Source organism: Pelmatolapia mariae, linkage group LG3_W (assembly GCF_036321145.2).
Source record: "Pelmatolapia mariae isolate MD_Pm_ZW linkage group LG3_W, Pm_UMD_F_2, whole genome shotgun sequence".
NCBI classification, from domain to species: Eukaryota; Metazoa; Chordata; class Actinopteri; order Cichliformes; family Cichlidae; genus Pelmatolapia; species Pelmatolapia mariae.
The window spans coordinates 84,842,076-84,861,631 of record NC_086229.1 but is presented as its reverse complement, the minus strand read 5'-3'; the positions used below and the strand labels follow the sequence as shown (position 1 = coordinate 84,861,631).

Below are 19,556 nucleotides of genomic sequence, written 5' to 3'. Positions count from 1 at the left end.
AGTTAGAGATCAACTTTAGATTACTAACTGTGAGTTGTCATCTGGTGCTCATGTTGCCCCTGGTAACCGCAAGGGCACGAGCGTCAAGTAATGTTTTCAGAGTGGGACTTCCTGTAGACTTTCAGAACAAAAGCTTGATGGAACGCGCCTCCCTGTTTACAAATTCGCTGTTTTGTCGTGTTCAACTTTAGTAGTAAAAAGGTACAAAAACAAAAATTAGAATATAATAAAATCTGCTTCGTTTTTAAAGACATAACCTTTTAGTCTAATGTTGTTGTCGTTTCCTGTCTCCACTAGATGGCCGTATTATACTTTGTTTACAGCTGCGCTTTCACAGTAGAGTCACAACCCCTCCTTAATCAAAACTTTACAAACCAAATCCAGGTCGTTGCTTACACAGTTTCAGTGATTGTTATATCTATAGTAGTACATAGTAATCAGTTCTTAAGTTCTAAGCATTTGGCTTCGTAAACCTAACCAAAAAAAGAGCTCCCATTTACCAGTTTAATAGATTCAAACCTGAGCAATATTGTCACTGTGCCCAGACAGTGAACACTGAAAACAGCTGATTAATTTCTGTGATAGAAACAGTGATCCAGAGCAACTGAGAATAGATACTGACGGCACATACGCTTTTTTAAATCCCTATAAAGGATGATGAAACAGTTGTTCTACAGTATGAGCCAAGCAACAAGATAAAGGTTAAATATAGCAGCCATGGACAAGAGCCTTCAGTTCAACGTTCACATATTCATTATTTTCAATCGTAATGCAGTTAGTATTGAAAAAAGAAACCAGCCTTGGCAAGGTTTTATTTTACAACAAGACTTTAAATGCTAATTAGGTGAATACACAGATATAATAAATCTAAAGAGGTTGTGACCACTTTACCACCCCAACACACTCTCAGACAGAAATTAGCAATTCATGACAATATAATTTATATTCTTTTCAATCGGTCTGTTTGATCTTCTTTTTAAAAAGAATAGCATATTCGTATCTGTTTTAAGTAGACTTGTGCATTTATACTATTGATTTTTTTCCACTGAAATATCATTTAAACTACTTCTCATGTAATTTGGTATAAACTTTGCTTTACTAATCTTTAACTTTATATTTTTTTAAGGAAGGCGACAAAACATGAAAATCAGTGATGCCAAAAGCATTTCCTGTTTAATTTCAGTGCAACCCAGCCATAACCCATAATTTCTAGTGAAAAACATGAGAGATGTTCCCCAACCATGTCCTGAGGGTCAGACTGCCTGTTTAGTTCTGGTTTCCGAGGTATTTTTATTCTTGGCACATATCCTCACAAAATTTTTATATTGCACACATTACTCTGGCTTTGTATGTTAAAAGCAGAAAAAAATGCTCTGCGTAAAATGAAGACTTATATATCTACTGGGCATCTGTTAATGGGCACGCATTCAGTTATTCAGTTGAATCTTCTTTGCTCCGTTCATATTACAAACAATTTCATGCATCTCTACATCTTTGTTCCCAAGCACAAATTCCTAATAAACACAATGGGCCACAGTTATGAGGGCGATATGACCCAGGTGACAAACCTCTATCAGCTCTGCCATAAAAGGTCAGAAGTGAGACAACGCCCACCTGCGAGATGCCAGAGAAATCTGTGCTTGAAGCCGGGGGGGCTTCATTAGTTATGGAGGAGCTGTCATCTCCAAACCTTCCAGAGGCAGTGTCCTACAAAGGTCACACACAGCAGCCACATAAACACTGTAGTGACACTCATATAACAGTCCACATACTGAAAATAGCATAGCAACATCTCAAAATACCCATTTCTTTTAGTCCTGCACTGCTATTAAACTTGTGCATCATGCGCCTGCAGGCGCTATTTCATTACGTCCAAGACCAGTCATAAGAGTTTATTTAAAATCTCCATCCACTCACTACTCAAAATAACGCACCTTGCATAACTAAATATCAAATATCTCAGTAGGAAGGAAATATGACGTCACATTCTTGGGAAGGTACTACCTGTACGTTCGTTAGAGTTTATTACACCCTCGAGGTACAAATTGTAAATCACGTATTTATAACCTGTTTAACATCATTCAGAGGCTAAGCTTTCGACACATATTCAATAGTTCAGCTGCAGCTCATAAGCACCTTCATGTAACTGTGGAAGGAGTGTTACAGACTCATGGCAGTGGAGGAAATGTGAGCATAAAATAACCCAAAACAGAAATGCATTCATTGTAATGCAATCCATCAAATCGGTCCTACCATACATACTGTCCTTCTAAAAGTTCAAATTACTTTTCTCACCAGGCATTTTCTACATTTAGATCTACATTACATGTCCAATAAATTTTTATGGCACAACTTCACCTACTTCCAAGGTGCATGGAGAAGACAAAGATCTGATGACGTGAAGACAGTTTAAGTATTAGGGAAACTGTCGCTGGAGTCTTCACGTCATCCTACATTTGATACTGTGTCATGGATTGTAAGTTTCTTAAAATCGCAGCCCCCTCGGATACTTCAGAAAAAGATGATTAGGATATTACACTAGGCGGGACTCGTACTAAATAAACATATCTCATGCCACACAGCGCTGATAAGAAATGCCTACTTTTAATCCAAAAAGAAAGCGCTGCAAACGTTGGTGTTTTTCCACAGTCACTGTACTATCTTCTTACTTTTAAGGCTAAATTAAGCTCGGCACAGCACATCCTACAGCCACTGAAACTTTGCAGGCCAAAGCAGATTTAACATCTCCCTCTTGAACATCACATGCTGCCTGCTCCAATAGCAGCAAGAGTCAAGTGTTTTAAAGATATGTATTTTGATACCCAAACATCATGTGATGAAACTCGTAAACATGAGCTTGAACACTCAACCCAACCACCTAACACGTTCTTCTTCTTTCTTCGGATGGAGGGCTCATTTTTTCTCTTTTGTGCAAACAAAGCCGAACATAAAGTGAAGTTTTTTCAAATAAAGTTTTATCGTCTAACATTCAAGAATTTTATTGTTTCCTGGTGTGAGATAAAGATTGCGGCATCACAGGGCAGCTGATCCAGAATCACTTATTACCTAATTCCAAATGGGGATACTGACCAATGTAAGAAGGGCCTCCTGTTTTTTTGTTTGGTTGGGTTTTTTTCTATGTTTATGCTATGTCTGCTTGTGAACTGACAAGGTATTGTTTACTTAGAACATAAACAAACAATCAGATAAACATATCTGCATTACAAGATAACCCCGGGTCCCAGAGTGGCATGCATTCTCCTTTTAGTAAGTTCATCAGATTTCCATCTTCCCAGAAAGACCTTGCTCTACGGGTCAGGAGGAAACATGGAATCAAGCCCAGCTCATCTCTCAGGAGTCAGGAACAAATAGGCCTATCCAGTAACTCGGATAAGCCCGTGGGGATGGAGAGGCATCAAAAGCCGATAAACATCTGTAGGCTGTTTGTGCAGGGTAAGCAGTATGCATACGTCTGATCGGTGTGATCGACTCCACAGCTGTGGCGGTAAAAGACCCCTTTCACAACCGTCAATGTAACTCACGCTGTTCAGGGGTGAGATGAATCATGTTGACACTGAGGATATCGAGCACCACAAGCAGATTTACTAGCTTCAGCAAATGAGTTGCCAAGCCAGTACAGTGCAGCTAAGATTTTCCTTTTTTTCTTTTTTGGTTGCAGCAGCATGACAAGGGCCTCAGTACTTTTCCATGAGGCAAGATATTATGGCAAAGCCTCCCTCAGTAGGAGGATTTGCCAACTCTGCCTTTTCATGGACAAGGACCATAAATCAGGCAAAAATGCTAATGTTGCAAGGGACTTATTGACAAAGATCCTTGTAAGATGTAGTAGGTGGAATGAGAAGGCCTAAAGTAAATCTATATAACAATGGGGACAGGAGGAAATTAGACTGTAACTTGGGCTTCAATTTAACCTGTTTTTTCCGTCCATGAATAATCAAGTATAGCACACTATCAACCTAAAATTTGGACACCTTTATTTTCATGACTATTTACATTGTAGATTCTCACTGAAGACATCATAAACATCTTTAGAGTTATTTTCTTTGCTACATAAAAAATAAAGTAAAAAAAAAAAGTGTGTCCAAACCTGTGACTGATAGTGTATCTATAGAAATATTAAACATAGCGATGAATTGTATAGCACATATTCTTTGTGGATCTTTTGTGTTTATGGGCTTCGCAGTTCAGATCTGCACTGCTGACCCACATTAGCACAGCAAAGCAACGGGATCAGAGGTTGTTACGTGTGACGCCAACCAGACGATCAGAGCTTCATTGTCCTGCTCAAGGACTGTATGCAGCGCATCTTGCACAACATCATGTGACTCTGCCATTAACCTGCTGTAACCCCTGCGGCCTGTTTCGCCACTTGAGCATGACCGGCGTATTGCCATAACTAACTTTTACACAAATGTAAAAAGTTGTAAACAATTATGACAGTAATTCATTATTAAAGCAAAACTGGGAGGAATCTTGTCATGCACTACACGAGTCTCATAATCTTTTGCTCATCTCACTCGCATTTCTCACAAGTTTCTTAAAATCTCAACCATTCAAGACAATGAGAGAAATGTCACACAAACACTGCAGGTACACACAGCAGCAGCCAGTGAGCTTTATGAGCAGTCAGGGGAGTGGCGTGTGGAAACCTGCAGAACAAATTACATTTTTAAGCTTTTAAGGATCAATATCTTATTAAACTTAAGCACAAGGACTTCTACAACAGTATTGAGAGCTGTGATAGCATGAGTCATCGTCAATACTTGGAAATGCACAACTTAATAACAAAGGTTTGGTTATTTCTATGCACCTACTGACTTTTAAGCAATTGCAAGCAGCTTTTAATTTAAACTTAAGATTGATGTCACGGGCAGGATGGAGGAAGTAAGTGCCACATTCTTGTCAAGATCTTGTAATGCCTGTTGCTCTTCTAAAAGGTGAATTATCCCCGTTTAGCAGGCTTTACCATGATTTACCAATATAAGAATGGAGAAAAGAGCACACGTGGAATCAAAAATGAACATTAAAGTGATTTTATTGTCCAAACAGACAACTCAGTTTGTTTCAACATCAAATTTAAAAAACAATGGAAAGTTAAAAAATAAAAAGGGGGAGGGGGATTTGGGATTTTTTTTAACAAGTTAATTGTTAAAACAAATACACATCACTTGGGCGAACCATCCTTTAATAATTTATAAAGTCTCTGCATTGAAAAGGTGCATCAGGCGGAGGAGGGGGGGTAAAAAAATAAAAATGCAATAAAACATTTAGAAAGAGACGCAGCTGTGACATCGCTGTGTGAAAAAAAAAAAAAATGTGCATGAGATTTAAGGCATCCACATATTCCCCTATAGTGTGGGAAGTCCCACACCATGACAGCAGCATCTACGCAAGACATATAGTCTTAAAAACAATCACAGCCCTAAATACAGCATCACACAACCAGAATATGGCCCCCAAAAGACTAAATGTCAGACTCTTATTCAGCCCTCTGTGTGCTCGCTGTGGCTGAGCGTTCAACGTATCTGGAAACACACAGATGCCTCAAGAAAGTGTCTAGTGTCTTTAAGAAAAGTGTGCCCGACAGTATGTCCCTCTCACACTTTGGGATAGGTTTACATTCATCTGCAAAAAGTACAACTTCAAATGGTGTTTGAGCAACTAATGTTAGAAAACACACAAACACCCAGAACATTACAATTTTGCTGATTAAAAAAAAAAGACTTGAATCAGAACAATCAGGCTTTCTGATGCACAAGCTTCTGGCTTTACATCCAACGCTGACTGGCTAATAGTTAACACTGCGCTGTACAAAAACACTGTAGAAAACGTGACACCACTGGAGTGTCATTTACATTTGGGCAGAAGTGCATTTCCCAACAGGAAACCCAATATCCAAATCCCCAATCCCTACAAAAGTTCAGCACTCCTCAATCACGGTACCTGCCGAGGAGGAGTACAGTTTTTTCTTAACCAGACGGAAACCTGGACTCAGTTTAAGTGCGTGCTTAAAGGTCGGCGCAAAGCAGGTTCCCATAAAAAGAAAGTCCCGCAGGCTGGGCCAGGCGGTGCCATCCTGCTTAAAAACAAGAGTCAGCTCAAATGTAGGCACCACGGTGGCATCGTACACGATGCGTTCGAGCTGCTTGCATCCCTTGTCCAGCTCCAGGTGGACGTAGAGAACAGAGCCACGCAGTCCGCAGGGCTCGCAAGATGCCAGCCGCAGGACTTCACGAGCTATTCTCCGCGTTAGCTTCTCTGGTACCAGCACAGAGGAGCAGTGTAGCGTTGTCTTCTTAGCCCGCGAAAGGCAGTTTTCAAACATCTTTGCCAGCTGCTGACAGGTTCTGTCCTCAGTGGCATCTGCGGTCCTCTGGGTCTCATCTAAGCAGTCTAACCAGACGTCCAGTCCTGGGAAAACAAGGCAAGATAAACATTTAAAGGGCGGATAATCCTGACTTAATCATATCAGCTGCAGTAAAATTGAAAGGTATTTTATGAGGTCAACTGGGACAAATCACAAGATTTCAACTCCACCAATGACTGAAGGAATGGGTCTGTGTTTGTATGCTTTTCAGCTGCCTTGTGTGAATGTGTCAAAAGTCCCTTAAAAACGAAATACCATCTCAAGAGTCTGAGCTGCACACCCACAAAATATCATGTTTCTGCAGCACAATCTTGTAGCAATGTGCAGAGAAAGACAGCCTCAGACTTGCCTTTAATCGTGGGCTGCTGTTTAGCAGACAAACTGAAGGGATGACTTCATCTGTACCCGCCCCCTCCTCCTCCCCACTGCTGCAGCCATGCACCACACAGGGATAAACAAGCGCACAACTAGAAGTATCCAGCATCTAGCAGGTTAGCTACACAAACAAAAAGAAAACACTAGTGAGCTCACCTGCATCAATGCAACCGTGGTCATATCTTCTATCCGCCAATTCTGAAACACACTCGCTGCTTTTGGGCTTTAACGTGCTTGTAGCAACCATGGTGATAGCCTGTTTCTCCTGGAGTCGGCCGTTTTCCCGTGGTTTTAGAAAAGCTGCCTGAAAATAGACGAGGTAGCGTCATTGTGTCAGTCCAAGCGGATGGTTTGAGCTATATTTAAACAAGTGACTAACTGAGGTAGCTACCTCAGGATGCTAAAACTTTCAAAATGTAGCCCTTAACGAGTTTAAGCTGTAAAAAAACCTAAACAAATAACTAATTAAACCCCTCAATTCTTAACTGCTAGCTTAAAAGACACTCATTCGCAGCATTAAACGACTCACCTTAAATATTATTTAATACAAAATAACTTAGTTTAGACGGTTCCTCATGAATAAATTCGCACACACACATATAGAAACACACACACACTGACAGTCAAACGTACTGCAACGGGGTGAAACTTCTGAGGGTTATTTATACCTTCGTCTACTCAGCTGACCAGAGGGCTTGACCAATCAGGCGCTGGACGCGGGACACAGCTCCTTTCCGATTGGCTGCGAAATAGCATTTAAATTAATTCATTGCCCAATACTTGGGGGGGATTTCTTGTGTTGCTACGTGGGCAAGAAAACACGCCGTAACGTTTTTGTATTCATTTTAAAGAAGGGTTGTAAAGCGTTAACTTCGCCCGAAACGTGTTTTAATATGCACTCAACGCTTCAGCCACCTGTTTGGTAGATTATGGGTCACCAGCAAATGTTAATAAGCTATCTATGACTGTTTCATTATTATTACAGAGAGAGACCTCGAACTATGTTTAAGCCTGTAACCAAACCACGTGAGTTTTCATATTGTTGTTTGATCAGAAAACGCAAAATATTTTTGTAATCAATAAGGTAAACGAATAAAGAAAAAGTAAACACATGAAAAAAAAAGTTAAACTACACACTTTAAAGAAAGGGTGGTTAATTAATACTCACAAGGTGTCACTTGATAGACTGGGACTGCACCAATAAGCTGAACTCATTACTGTTCAGTATCAAGTTTATCTCTTTGTGAACTTATTATGGTGGCCCTCCACAACAGTCCCAGATTCTCATGTTGGCCCTTTAAAAACAGCATTTTTTTTTTAAAAGTAACTTTATTCATAATTTTATTAGCTGTATTGACACAACGGTACTAGCTTGAAAATTTGAGGCAAAAGCTGAAAATAAATCCCTTGGTTTCATCTCAAATCCATTTTTTGTAAACCTCACCCCAAACACAGAGTGCACAATGTCCTCATCAAAAGGACACACTGCCGTATGAAAGACCTTCATCCCAACACAGAAGATCAGTAGACGAAGTCTGAGTGACCCAGATATTCTTTTAAACCAGATCAAAATGTGAATTTCAGGAATGTGAAGCAGGAGGAAGCCCTTTGACTATAGAGCCGCTGAGCCAAAAATGTCTTGTCTTACTGTATTGTGTGTATACATTTGGCAGGCAACGCGGCGAGCACAGTTGTTCAGTTCATCAGCGGTTTATCTCTCACCACTCACAGTCTCAACAGAGTTTTTCTCCCAGTAACTGGATCTGACCCTCTTACCCCCAGCAGCTCTGCTGGCTAAAGGGTAATGGAATCCAGTGGGCGAGGGAGAGACGGAGAGACCAAGCGTTTTCCACCGGTCATATGGGGAGAACTAGATATGCCCTGGAAAAAAAGTCACATTCTTTAATGTTGCGGCTTTTGTAGATGCAGAAATATACTGACAAGTGTTAGGTAAGCAAGGACTTTGGTAAAGTTCACATGTGTCAAAAACTTATGTGCAGAAAAACACAGCAAGGACAGAAAGAGCTGTCATTATGGAGGCGGTGGTAATGAGGTTTGGACTGACATTTATGAAAAGTATGCAAGGTCGTTAGTAGCTGTCTAAAGGGTAGAAGTGGGTCAGGGACTCTGAATAAGGAGTACTTGTACTTTAGGCAGATTACAAGTAGAAGTAAAATAATTTCCCAGCTCTTATGCAGTGCCTCTTAACATCATCAGTATTAGGGCACAGTCCAGCACATAAAACTCCGTATCTAATCGTTTCAAAGCCAGCAATCAACATTTTACACCCTGCAATTAAAATTTACAAGCAAGAAGAGATTCCTTTGACAAGATATTTATCCAGGTCATCGAGTAAAGTTTAAAATAATCTAGACACTTCTATATTCTAAAAACTATCATCTCGAGTGTCAGCTTCATGACATATTGAAAATCTGTCATGAAGAGGACACCGTGTGTGATTTATTCCAGACACTGTGTCCGAGACCTGTCCTGCAAAGCTCTGGCTCTTATCTTGCAGGTGTTGTTGTAATTTGCAGCAGTGTGAGTTAGCTGCAGTAGCCTGGGAGAAAATGGAGCAGCAAACTGATTCATGCAGTGTCTACAACACAAGCATTTTTAAAATACTGTGCAAGTAGTTTGAATGCATTTGTGGCCAGTGTTAACAAGTGTGCAGTCAGAAGAGAAACTCGGCATGCTATCTTAACATTTTGTCTGAGCTCAGGAGGTGCAGTGCGTTTGCACGTCTGCGTAAGATCAAACCCACTTCTGCTCGTTTTACTTTGTGCGTCAAACATCTGCTCCACTGAAACAGCTGAGAGCAGGCCCGTAATGTGAGGCACTGCTGCGTTCGACCTTAACCCCCTGTCAGTAAGTCGAGTCAAATCCGAATCTGCTTGATAATTTTTCCCCAACTCCTGTTTCCCTGAATGAAGCAAAAGATGAAACGTGTCGGGTCTCGGGTTACTAATCCATTCTGGTTCAGATGAGCCTTCTCTTATCCCCTTGAGGACACGTGGTATGCCGATCTGGGACTCGCCTCCATCCAGTAAAACGTGCACCTCGTTGCCCCCTCTAGGAAAGTGAATAACAAGAAGCTTTTTGCTGAGTTGCATTTCAGGAGAAAGCAGTTTGCATGTGCCGGGGTTCATATCGGTGTGTAGCTGCGTTTTGCTGGTTGTACATTTAAAAAAGGACTCTCTATCTCTGTCGCACAGTGAGCTCAAAATCTCTGTTTTCACAGGCAGCTTGAACAGTTTTAATTAACAAATGAAAAATGTTCTGAAAGGCATCGTTTACGTCTCAGCAATATTAAAAAAGTCAACTTTTATCCCCACTCCATGGTTTTGTAACTTGTTGGCTGGTCATCTGTGAAGCGCTGTGTCCGGGGCTGACACCCATTCAACTATTTCACGGCTTCAAACGATCCAAAATCCAGCAGCTTGGGTTTTAACAGCTGCTAAGAAAAGAAAGCATATCGCTCCCTTCCTAGCTTTTTAAAAGCCTTTAGTGGTTTACATTTCTGATCTGCTTGCACTATTCTGTGCCCCAGGTCACTTAGGTCATTATCACAACTGCTCCTGTCAGACTTCTTTATTCATTTCTCGGATTTAAAGCTGTCTGCCTGCAGATTTGGAGGAATCTCCCATTTCAGCTCAGATCGTGTCCCACAGCTGATGTAAATGTAAACTCGAGTAAAGACCTTTTCTTAAAAGCTTTTACAGCTTTTAACAATCTTTGATGCGTTGATAGTTTATTCATCTGTTTTTGTAATCCTTGCCAGTTACTTCCTCAGATGCACAGTTTTACTGTCCCCTCTAACTGCATCGACTGTAAAGCGCTTTGGGTCGAGTTCTGCTGTTATTAAATGTGCTATTAAAATAAAATGACTCAACTTTCATGTGAATGTTTCAAATGGCAGTTAAAGAAGGCCCGCTATGGTCATTTCTAACTCCATATTTTTATCCCAGAGTACAGGATTACTTTGACATATTCAGACTCTGATTATCTCCTTTTATTCTGTGAAGCATGCACTTTTAGTTAAGAAGACTTGTGCCTTAAAAGGTAAAAAGACAGAAGGATTCAGGTTTGTAACAACAGGAACAAAAGCATGTGGGAGAAAATAAAAGGCAAAGATACATATTGATTATTTAGAGTCAAGAGAGGAGAAGGGGTCGAAAAGGGGTGACAAACACATTGAGCAGGAGAGGAAGATGGCGAAGAAAGCCTGCCATGATGTCCTGAATGTCACAGCCCCGGCCACAGCTGTTAGCGCATTTTATTTGTGTGTGGAGGGTCTTCTGCCAACCTGCTCGCTGTGTCTTTGATGGAAACGTGCCCACAGTCCAAGCTGTCACCCGGTCTCATTTTACGAAGGCCACGGTCAGACCTAACAGGGCAGTGTGTGAATCAGAGCAAAATGAAGGTCATGAGAGATTTTATGTTTGATGTTATATGATTTGATGTTATATACTCAAAACACCATCTGGGAGGGAGGCTCTTGAACTTATTTGTTACGCACTGCATGGAAATATGAAGAAGAAGCTGAGAGGTGTGTCTGGTGGGCACACACAGAGAGAGTTTGACTATCGTTGCTTATATCTCACTCCACTGTCAACAACCCCTTTGGAACCTGGCTGCAATAAACAGCAGCTTATGAAGCAGCGCCAAAAACATTTCTTTGCCCTTTCATTCTTGAGTTACCTGTTGGCTCCCTCTAGTGGTGAATCACTCAACTCACACCATTGGTGTCCTTGCAGCTCGCTCACAAAGAACCACAATCAAATACAATAAACCCTGCAGATATATATATAAATTAGAACTTTTAATTTATTTTAATGATTAAATTATCCATTTAGCACATCTCCTATATGCTATTTCAGATCTATCAGAAGATGCATATGTATACGTTAAAAAACAGGGCAGCACAAAAAATACATTTTCTAGTGATTTATTGAGGAAATTGATGATGACAAAATCCAGCCACAAAGCATAAAGCAGTTCCAGTGTCTATAAATCCAAACAGCCTTTTGCATCTGCTTTAGTTATGTGCTTTGGTGCAACATTTGTAGAAAAAAAAACCCCCACAAAAACATTTAACAGACCCTCTGTTGCAGCAAATTCCTATGTGAGCTGAGTTACACGCGCAAACAAGTCGTCCTAACAGCAAATATGGAGTGCACATCAAACAAACCCCAAACCTTCATAATTACCAAAATGGCTCAAGGCAAGTAAAAAGTAAATGGCAGGTAAGAACGTAACGAAAGGATGATTACAGAGTTATAAAGCGTATGATAAGACTAACGTGAAGGATCTGGGGTCACTACACAGGAAACATGTTTGCGGCAGTAGTTTGCACCGAGTGCAAATAAAGGCTGTATAAATAATAAGTCACCATTGTCATTTAATAGGTGGCGTGTCGGCTTCTTTAGATCAGCTTTGCAGTTCTTACTTTTGAGATCAAGTTCATTTGTTTTAAGATTTATCATCGCAGTCACACGCCCTACTTCATAAAACTGCTCTCTGCATACAGAATCACACTTGAAAGCCTCTTTTATTAAAAAAAATATTATAATATTTCATTACAGCTTAAAAAAAGGAGACCTAGGATCGAAACAGCTTTCTCAGACCATCAGTGTGTGGGCGGCGATGGTGACTCTTCTTATCTGGCTTCAGCTGAAACACACAAAAGAACAGGAGCAATTCATAAAACTGATTTTCCAAACTGAAAAGTCAAAAAGGCCGTTAAATTGTGATTTTCATCTTATTGCGTTTGGTGGGAATGCGTTTGCTGTTTTAAAGCTCCGCTCCAGCAGCCTGCAACAAAACAAACCCTTTTTTTTTTTCCTCATCAGAATTCCTGAAGCGTTATTCCATTTCCCTGCCAAGGCATCCAAGCCTGACTGGGAAGGAAGGCACTGCATTCGTTGGCCAGCTTGTGTTTTATAGTAGGTGGGGTGAAGGGGTAACTTAGGGTGTGTGCGCAAACTATGCTTGACATGCGCGCCCGTGGATGTGCTCTTGCCTTTATGCACGCACGCCTCCGTAGCATGTGGGGCCAGGCTGACATTTACCCAGTGCACAATAGGTCGCGTCCAAAATAATCTGCGTTTATGTTAGGAAGTCCCTATCTTTCAAGCCCTGCTGCTTGTTTGAGGGCGGGGGGCGCGAAATCACAGGAAACACCTTCTGCTGCCCAGCTAAAGCCCCAGAAGCCCCATACAGTACAATGAGGATATTAAAAGCCTAGCACTTCCCTGGGATAATTGAAATTCGGTGTCTGGAGAAACAGTTTCACCAAGTGATGGAAGAATGCGCAAACAGAGGGAAGTCGGGAGGAACCTGCTGCAGGAAATAGAGGGAAGGCGGCTCACCGTTCTCTTCTCCTCCTGATGACTTAACTCCGAGGAGCATAACGCCATCCTTGCTGTTCTCAGCTCTCTGGAAAGATGCGCTGTGAAGGGTTTTAAAGAGATAAATGTTTGGCTTTTCTTCACACACCCTGAAAATGGCATAATCTGTCTGATCTTTTAATATCAAACTCACTTCTCAGTTCCAGTGTCGACGGTTTCTATTCAGCAAAGACAGAAGGCATTGATAAGCACACATGCTTGTTTGAATTAAAATAATCTTTCAAATCATAAATCCCAGTGTAAGCACTCATACATGGGCGTCCTGGCAGAGCATGTACCTGTGGGGTTGTGGACTTTCTTGGATTTGAATTTGAGGACGATGGCGATAGCAGCTACAGCCAGGATGGCGGGCAACACAAGCCACCACAGCTTTTTATCTGAGGGAGGGGGACATGAAGGACACGACCATCAGCATCCATCTGGTGTGACGTGCGTCTTCCACATTAGCATCTAACCAAAGGGCAGAGCAGTGATGTAGCAGCTGCAGAACCACGCAGTTTGGACTTTCGACCTTTAACGGCCCTTCTACCAGCCCATGAACATGAACTCTGCATTGCAGTGCAGAGTTTTATCCCCCAAATTATTAAAAAGTAAAAAAATAAATAAATTTTAAAGTCTGTCAGCATAATATGTGACCTTTTTTAAAACAAGATTTTATTAGATTGGGCTATTTTAAAGGTTTTGGAGCCCCTCTGTGGAATGATTCAGCCCTCTGAGGTGGCAGAGTCAGTGGGCTGGGCAAATGGGAATCTCAGTAATTACCGTGAATTTTTGCCCACACATCAGATATATGTAATCAGGAATCCCAAATCGCTTGCAGTGTTGCTGATAGTGTAATCCCCAGTAGAACACTAGTTTTCTGTTTTGAATCATTTTCCCTTTTTTTCTTTGCTCTGAAGCTTTTTGTGCTTTCAAGTTCAAGGTTTTTATTTAACAAAGGATACTCACAGTCTATGCATTCATCTTCATCTCTAGATGATAAGTCAATCATATGGAGGACCAGAAGAACTACATATCAAGATCATTCAATATGACTCAGTGAAAATAATAATATATAATATATAATAATATCTACATTTACTTGTTGGTGGCATTTAATCATATACCATTTATTTAGTGTCTATATTTTTATTGGCAGCTTTGGTCCTCCGTACAGATTCAGCTGTGAGAGGTTGCAGCTGCTGCATCGCTGGTGTGCAAAGTCAAACTGATTAGCTTTGTTACCTGCTGATTTCTCCTCTGTTTGGCCCGCCTGAGAACCTTTCAACGACACACATTTTGATTTGATTAAACACGGGTGGGATGTCCATTCATGACTTCACGTTTAGCTCACTCGTACACAGGATCACTTACCGGGACTGTTCTCCTCAGTGGTTCTTTTAGTGGGAGGTGATGATGTCCTTGAAGATCTGCTTTGAGAGTCAGTGGTGTTTTGTTGTCCTGTCACATTTAGATTCATTATTTATTTATATATTTCATAAATTAACTTAATTATTATTTTTTACTCAAAGACGGTTCTGGTTTCAATTATAATGTGTGGAGCTGTTTGAGGATTTCTTTTAATTTCAACATTTTCAACAAGGAAGTGCTGAAGGATGGTTATCAATAAGAGAAGAGAGCACAGAAGGAAAAAGAAAGAGAGGGAGGCAAACAATCATGTCGATACAAACAGTACTGTACCTGGGGCAGGAGTAGTGCTACCTGTGGACAGTAAAGAGCAGCGTTGTTTCATTTGAAAAACAAACTGTTTTAGTTGTTTGATATGCTTTTAATGCTTTAAAAAAACGCATGATCACATTTTATTTTATTGTGTACCTGATTTCTGGTCAGGATCGGTGTCATCTGTTCAGAAAACAAAGAAAGAAAAAGAAAAACGCTTCAAACATGGTCATCATTTTTGTAACAAGTGAAGAAACCTGTGCCTATCGCTGAGGAGCTCACACGTGCCACACTTACCTTGACCTGCTCTGCTTTGGCCACCAGAATCCTCACTCTGAGAGACATTAGTGGGAGCTGATAAAAAAGAAAAAAACCTCATGAAATATGTTAAAAGTATCTATGTCAAACTGCATTCCATATACATTGTTACACATTATTTCTGAATACAAAATGAAGTTCATTTAAATCGTCTCTGTACTAAAGCACATGTAGAAACCCTTCAACAAACCACATATGTCGTATAAATTCATACAGAGCCTTACTTCCACTGCTTGTCTTGTTCATTAGTTCAGGAGTCAAAGAGTCATTCTGGGCGGATGCAGTTGTAGCAGCAGCAGCAACAGTAGTAGGTAACGTAGTTTTGGCTTTAGGCGTGTGTCCTAGAAAACAGAATGCAATGAAGGGTTGTAGGAAAATCTGTTGGAGCTTGACGATAAAATAAACAAGCAGTCTTTAGCCCAAACTAGCTTGTTTTTAAAAGCACACCATCTTGTCCTGGTTTTTCCTTTACTACTCTGTATTATTTATTACCATTAAATCCACCCTATTTTAAATGTCTTTAAACTGCATACTGGAGTATTTGTAAGGTCACAAACCGTGCTTGTACATCTACAGGTGTGTTCTAAAAGTGGTTTTAAGGTGAGCTTTGAGAAACCTTTTTCGTGCTCAGGAGATGCATGTAAATTCCATGAAACAGAACAATAAAGCAAAGTGAAATGCAAAGAAATTTGGAAGAGGGCTTTAAGACACACTCACCATCCAGAGGAGATGTGGTCATATTTGTAGGAGGAGAGGAAGGTGCTGCTGTTATTGCCTTTACTGTTGTCGTATTTGTTGTTATTGCTGGATTTGTTGGCGGTCCTGGTGCCTTTGTTGGTGCTGTGGTTGAGGTTGGGTTTGCTTCTGTAAAAAGATTAAGACAGAGACATGAAAATACTTAAATATTATCTGGGGGGAAAATAATATTGGAGGTCAGTTTGGCTCATTTACTGCATGGTATGAAGAAATTATGAAGGAAGTTAAGAAAAATGATTTGATTAGGTCCACATAAAAGTCTTTTGGTGGTTATTTAAAGATATTTGTGATTGTGGAGAGGTTACAAGAGAGATTAACACTCTCTGTCATCTATCCAGAGAAAATCTACAACCAACACCAGCTCACTGTTGAACTCATTGCATCTAAAAACTGAAAATCTTTAGACAACAGCAATTTGATTTTGTTTGAAAGATTTATTCTTGGCATTTTAGCCTTTATTTTCATAGGACAGTTCAGAGAGTAGACAGGAAGCATGGGAGAGAGTAGGGGGGCAGACTCCAACCAGGGGCCCTGCAAAACCTTCACTGCTGCCACACTTGGTTAAGTAGCTAGCAGTCCAATCTGCCTTGGGAACCAGTTTGAGTAGTGAATTTGAAGGATTATCTAAATTTAATTAAATTTTAATACCAATAAACCAAAAACTACACTGAGAGAATCAGAAGTCTAAATCTATTTTTTTTTCTTTAAAAGTCTGCTGTCTTATAATGTCCCTGAGTGCCTTCTTTGGTTGGATTGTTCTCTGTGATCCAGGTTTAAGGTATTTCTGCATACGCTGGAAGGTATGTCTATCTTTTATGTACAGTCTTTGGTTTCGCCATCAAATCAGCCCGTCACTCGTCATGTCAGGTTATGAGACAGTAAGATGGCTCCAGCAGAAATGCTCAGCTTGAGGTTTCACAGCAGGATTTTACTGACCAACGGGTGGTGCAGCAGTGGCTAAAGCTTATATTGTCCACCTGTATGGTCTCCATTGGAGACTTTGGGTTGTGGTTGCTTTGGTAACCCTGCATTTCTCATAATTACTCATGGGAATGGAATTCTTTGGCTCAATCGGAAGTCGCTTCCGTCACTTCCGATCGAGGAAGTGACGGAAGCGATTTTCGGTGTTATTCTTTGTGTCTGCTGAACACCGTGCTGCCAACGATGATTTCACTTGTCGTCGTTACAAGTCACAAAACTTAAGTGACATTGTTGCTGTTCTTTTCCAATGTGCACAAACCTTTATACTTAAAAATACTCAACCGAGAAAGGAAATTGTTAATATTTCTTTTTTGTTATTACAGTAAGTTATTACTTGTGCTATACTTGCGTATTCTTGGTTGAAACTGTTAAGATGTTTATGCCTAGTTTTGCTCACTGAGTCACGGGCTTGCTTTACAAGCTCTGACCGCCATCCTGCGTCGTGACTGTTTGGCGCAACTTTAAAGGCCAGCTTCTGAGACGACCGAGGGTCAAACGTGTCAGACAGGGGGTGAAAAGTCTAGATAGAGAAGGAGATTACGGCATGTCGAGGTGGATATCCTCTGCCCCAAGTGTCGCAGCAGTGTGAAGCTGCATCCTGTCCCAGACATATACAATTGTTGCTCCCTGACCCGTGTGAAGCTTCCTGCTGTCGATCGCGATTCCATTCAGTGCATTTCACTGCAGTCCGGCTGCTTGATGGCTAACAGGACGTTTCTGCTCTGACCGCACAAAGATCAGACTGTTTTTCATGAATCTGGTCAGGAAGGAAAATCAAGTCTCCCTGCCAGACGTAACTCTAAAGTATTTAAGGCGAGTCTCGAGTCAGGTCTTTGAGTCGTTAAAGGAAGAGTACAAGGCGAGTCTTCAGTATGTTGGATCATTCAGAGAGTTGTTTAAGTTCGTGCAAGTAAATCAAGGTAAAGTTAAATGTTAAGTATGTGTAAATTGTTTGCGACGCATCGTGGCCTTTTCAGTCCTTTAATCACGTAAACAAATCCAAGTCAAGCCTCAAGTATTTCAAAGCAAGTTTAAAGATCAAAAGCTAAAGATTTGCCAGCATCAGAGAGTTTTGGATCCTACCAAGCCCACACTTCATTACTTTTCCTTATGTGTCGCGGAACAAAATCTCACACAGATAATTATAATGGCCCAGGCGTGGGCGTTTCCTCCAGCATGTTTACCGCTTAAACCTTGGAAGAAGATTGGCTGTCACCTGGGACCTGTCAGGCTCAGGACAATAATCTGCTGTCTCTGTGATAGAGGGGGCGGTTTGATTCTCACTGCCTATCTGCTGTTAGATCACCTATCTGCTCGGCACAGACAAGCTTCCAAGTTCTTTTGTTTCTGCACAAGGAAAAAAAAACAACAAGTCAGTAGCCATGTGGCACTCTGGCACTTTCCATCCCAGAGGTTCTGACTTGTATCTAACATCTGTTCACTCGCTTTGATTAAACTTACCAAAAATCAGAAAATTGTCAGACTTGTTAGTTTGAAGGGCTCCGTTAAGATTTGGAGGCATAGAAACCCAATCACATAAAAATGTGCTCCAAGTTTATCTCTTGGAGCACATTATCTTTGGATAAGCAAAAAGTCTGAGTGGATGTCCTTAAAGTAACGTAAGTGACTTTTGACCATTGCTGTGATCTTTATCATTGCACATACCAAGGGGGAAACACATGGGTTAAAGGGAAGCACCATTAACAAGTGCTTAAACCAAAACAGAACACAACAATGGAGGCGGTCATCTTGATAGAAAGCCTACTACGTTTAGTGTTACTATAAATCAGTGAAGGCGGCCATTCTACAGAATCCTCCCCACACAGAAACAAGGTTGTTGCTAACTATTAAAGAGTGCTGAAGACTTCTATCAGCATGCGATCAAGCCGTGGCCAGAGTGAATGATCGCCCTACCTTCTGTGAAGACATGGGCAGATGCTAGAAGCAGGACACCAAAAACACTGACGGACTTCATGGCGATTCTGCAGCTGTGAACTCCTTAAACGTCTCCCTTCGAGTGGCCTGTGTGAAAGGTGTCCAAGCCTGGGTGCTCCGCTGCTGATGCTTATTTTGGCACTTCCTTTAGATAGAGAAGGGGAGGAAATACACTGGCTTCCCTTCCTGACGTAAACTGGGTGGATGTAGAGACTAACACAAGGCAGGCACTTGGCTCAATTCTGGGTCTATTTAACAATCATGTCAGTTTTGTATAATGTGGTGGAACCCAAAGGCAACTCCCATTGCTTATTTTTTCCTGCTCTGACACCACTTAACGAGGGTGAAGGAGATCGGAGAGACCTCATGGAGAGTGAATGGAGCAGAATCGGACAAAACAGATGAGATTAGATCTTTTAAAAAGTAGTTACAGTGAGCCAGAGCTGTGCGTAAGTGAAGTAAGTGTGGTAAATTTTGATAGCGGTGACATTACAAGCCTTAATCCATTGGAAAACATTAACATAATACACGGTTCAGTCATCACACACACACATAAACTGAGAGATAGAATCAGATTGGTAAATAATGACTGGAACTGATGACAAAGACCTGACAGCCCAGGGGAGCCGCTGAGATGCCAGCCATTCTCCACCGTTTGTTAAACAATGTCTTCACAAAACCTGTTGTCCAGGCGTGTTGGTGGTAACACACACTCACACATCGACCAATGCATG

General features: G+C 41.0%; 2 protein-coding genes across 2 annotated transcripts; both read right to left on the bottom strand.

Moving 5' to 3' along the window:
• Positions 1-5,079: 5,079 nt before the first annotated feature.
• LOC134619426 (DNA damage-inducible transcript 4-like protein) lies at positions 5,080-7,396 on the bottom strand. Its single transcript, XM_063465267.1, has 3 exons — positions 7,293-7,396; positions 6,920-7,067; positions 5,080-6,432 (listed from the first exon to the last, which is right to left on the bottom strand). Exons 2-3 carry the CDS (start codon positions 7,008-7,010, stop codon positions 5,942-5,944), a joined length of 582 nt encoding a protein of 193 aa, XP_063321337.1. The 5' UTR covers positions 7,011-7,067; positions 7,293-7,396; the 3' UTR covers positions 5,080-5,941.
• Positions 7,397-11,695: 4,299 nt separating this feature from the next.
• Positions 11,696-19,021, bottom strand: LOC134624932 (mucin-2-like). The gene is made up of 12 exons (XM_063470139.1): positions 18,802-19,021; positions 15,868-16,014; positions 15,375-15,491; positions 15,130-15,186; positions 14,989-15,015; positions 14,854-14,874; positions 14,527-14,613; positions 14,398-14,433; positions 13,452-13,550; positions 13,307-13,331; positions 13,135-13,214; positions 11,696-12,436 (listed from the first exon to the last, which is right to left on the bottom strand). Exons 1-12 carry the CDS (start codon positions 18,860-18,862, stop codon positions 12,423-12,425), a joined length of 771 nt encoding a protein of 256 aa, XP_063326209.1. The 5' UTR covers positions 18,863-19,021; the 3' UTR covers positions 11,696-12,422.
• Positions 19,022-19,556: the final 535 nt, after the last annotated feature.

Excerpts from the sequence above, each read along its gene's own strand:
- LOC134624932 (XM_063470139.1), bottom strand. The coding sequence starts at position 18,862 with ATGAAGTCCGTCAGTGTTTTTGGTGTCCTGCTTCTAGCATCTGCCCAT. Across the intron at positions 13,551-14,397 it reads AACAGAGGAGAAATCAGCAG|ATAAAAAGCTGTGGTGGCTT; the intron begins GTAACAAAGCTA and ends CCCCTCCCTCAG. Across the intron at positions 13,332-13,451 it reads GAAAGTCCACAACCCCACAG|AAACCGTCGACACTGGAACT; the intron begins GTACATGCTCTG and ends TTTGCTGAATAG.
- LOC134619426 (XM_063465267.1), bottom strand. The coding sequence starts at position 7,010 with ATGGTTGCTACAAGCACGTTAAAGCCCAAAAGCAGCGAGTGTGTTTCA. Across the intron at positions 6,433-6,919 it reads CCACGGTTGCATTGATGCAG|GACTGGACGTCTGGTTAGAC; the intron begins GTGAGCTCACTA and ends TTGTTTTCCCAG.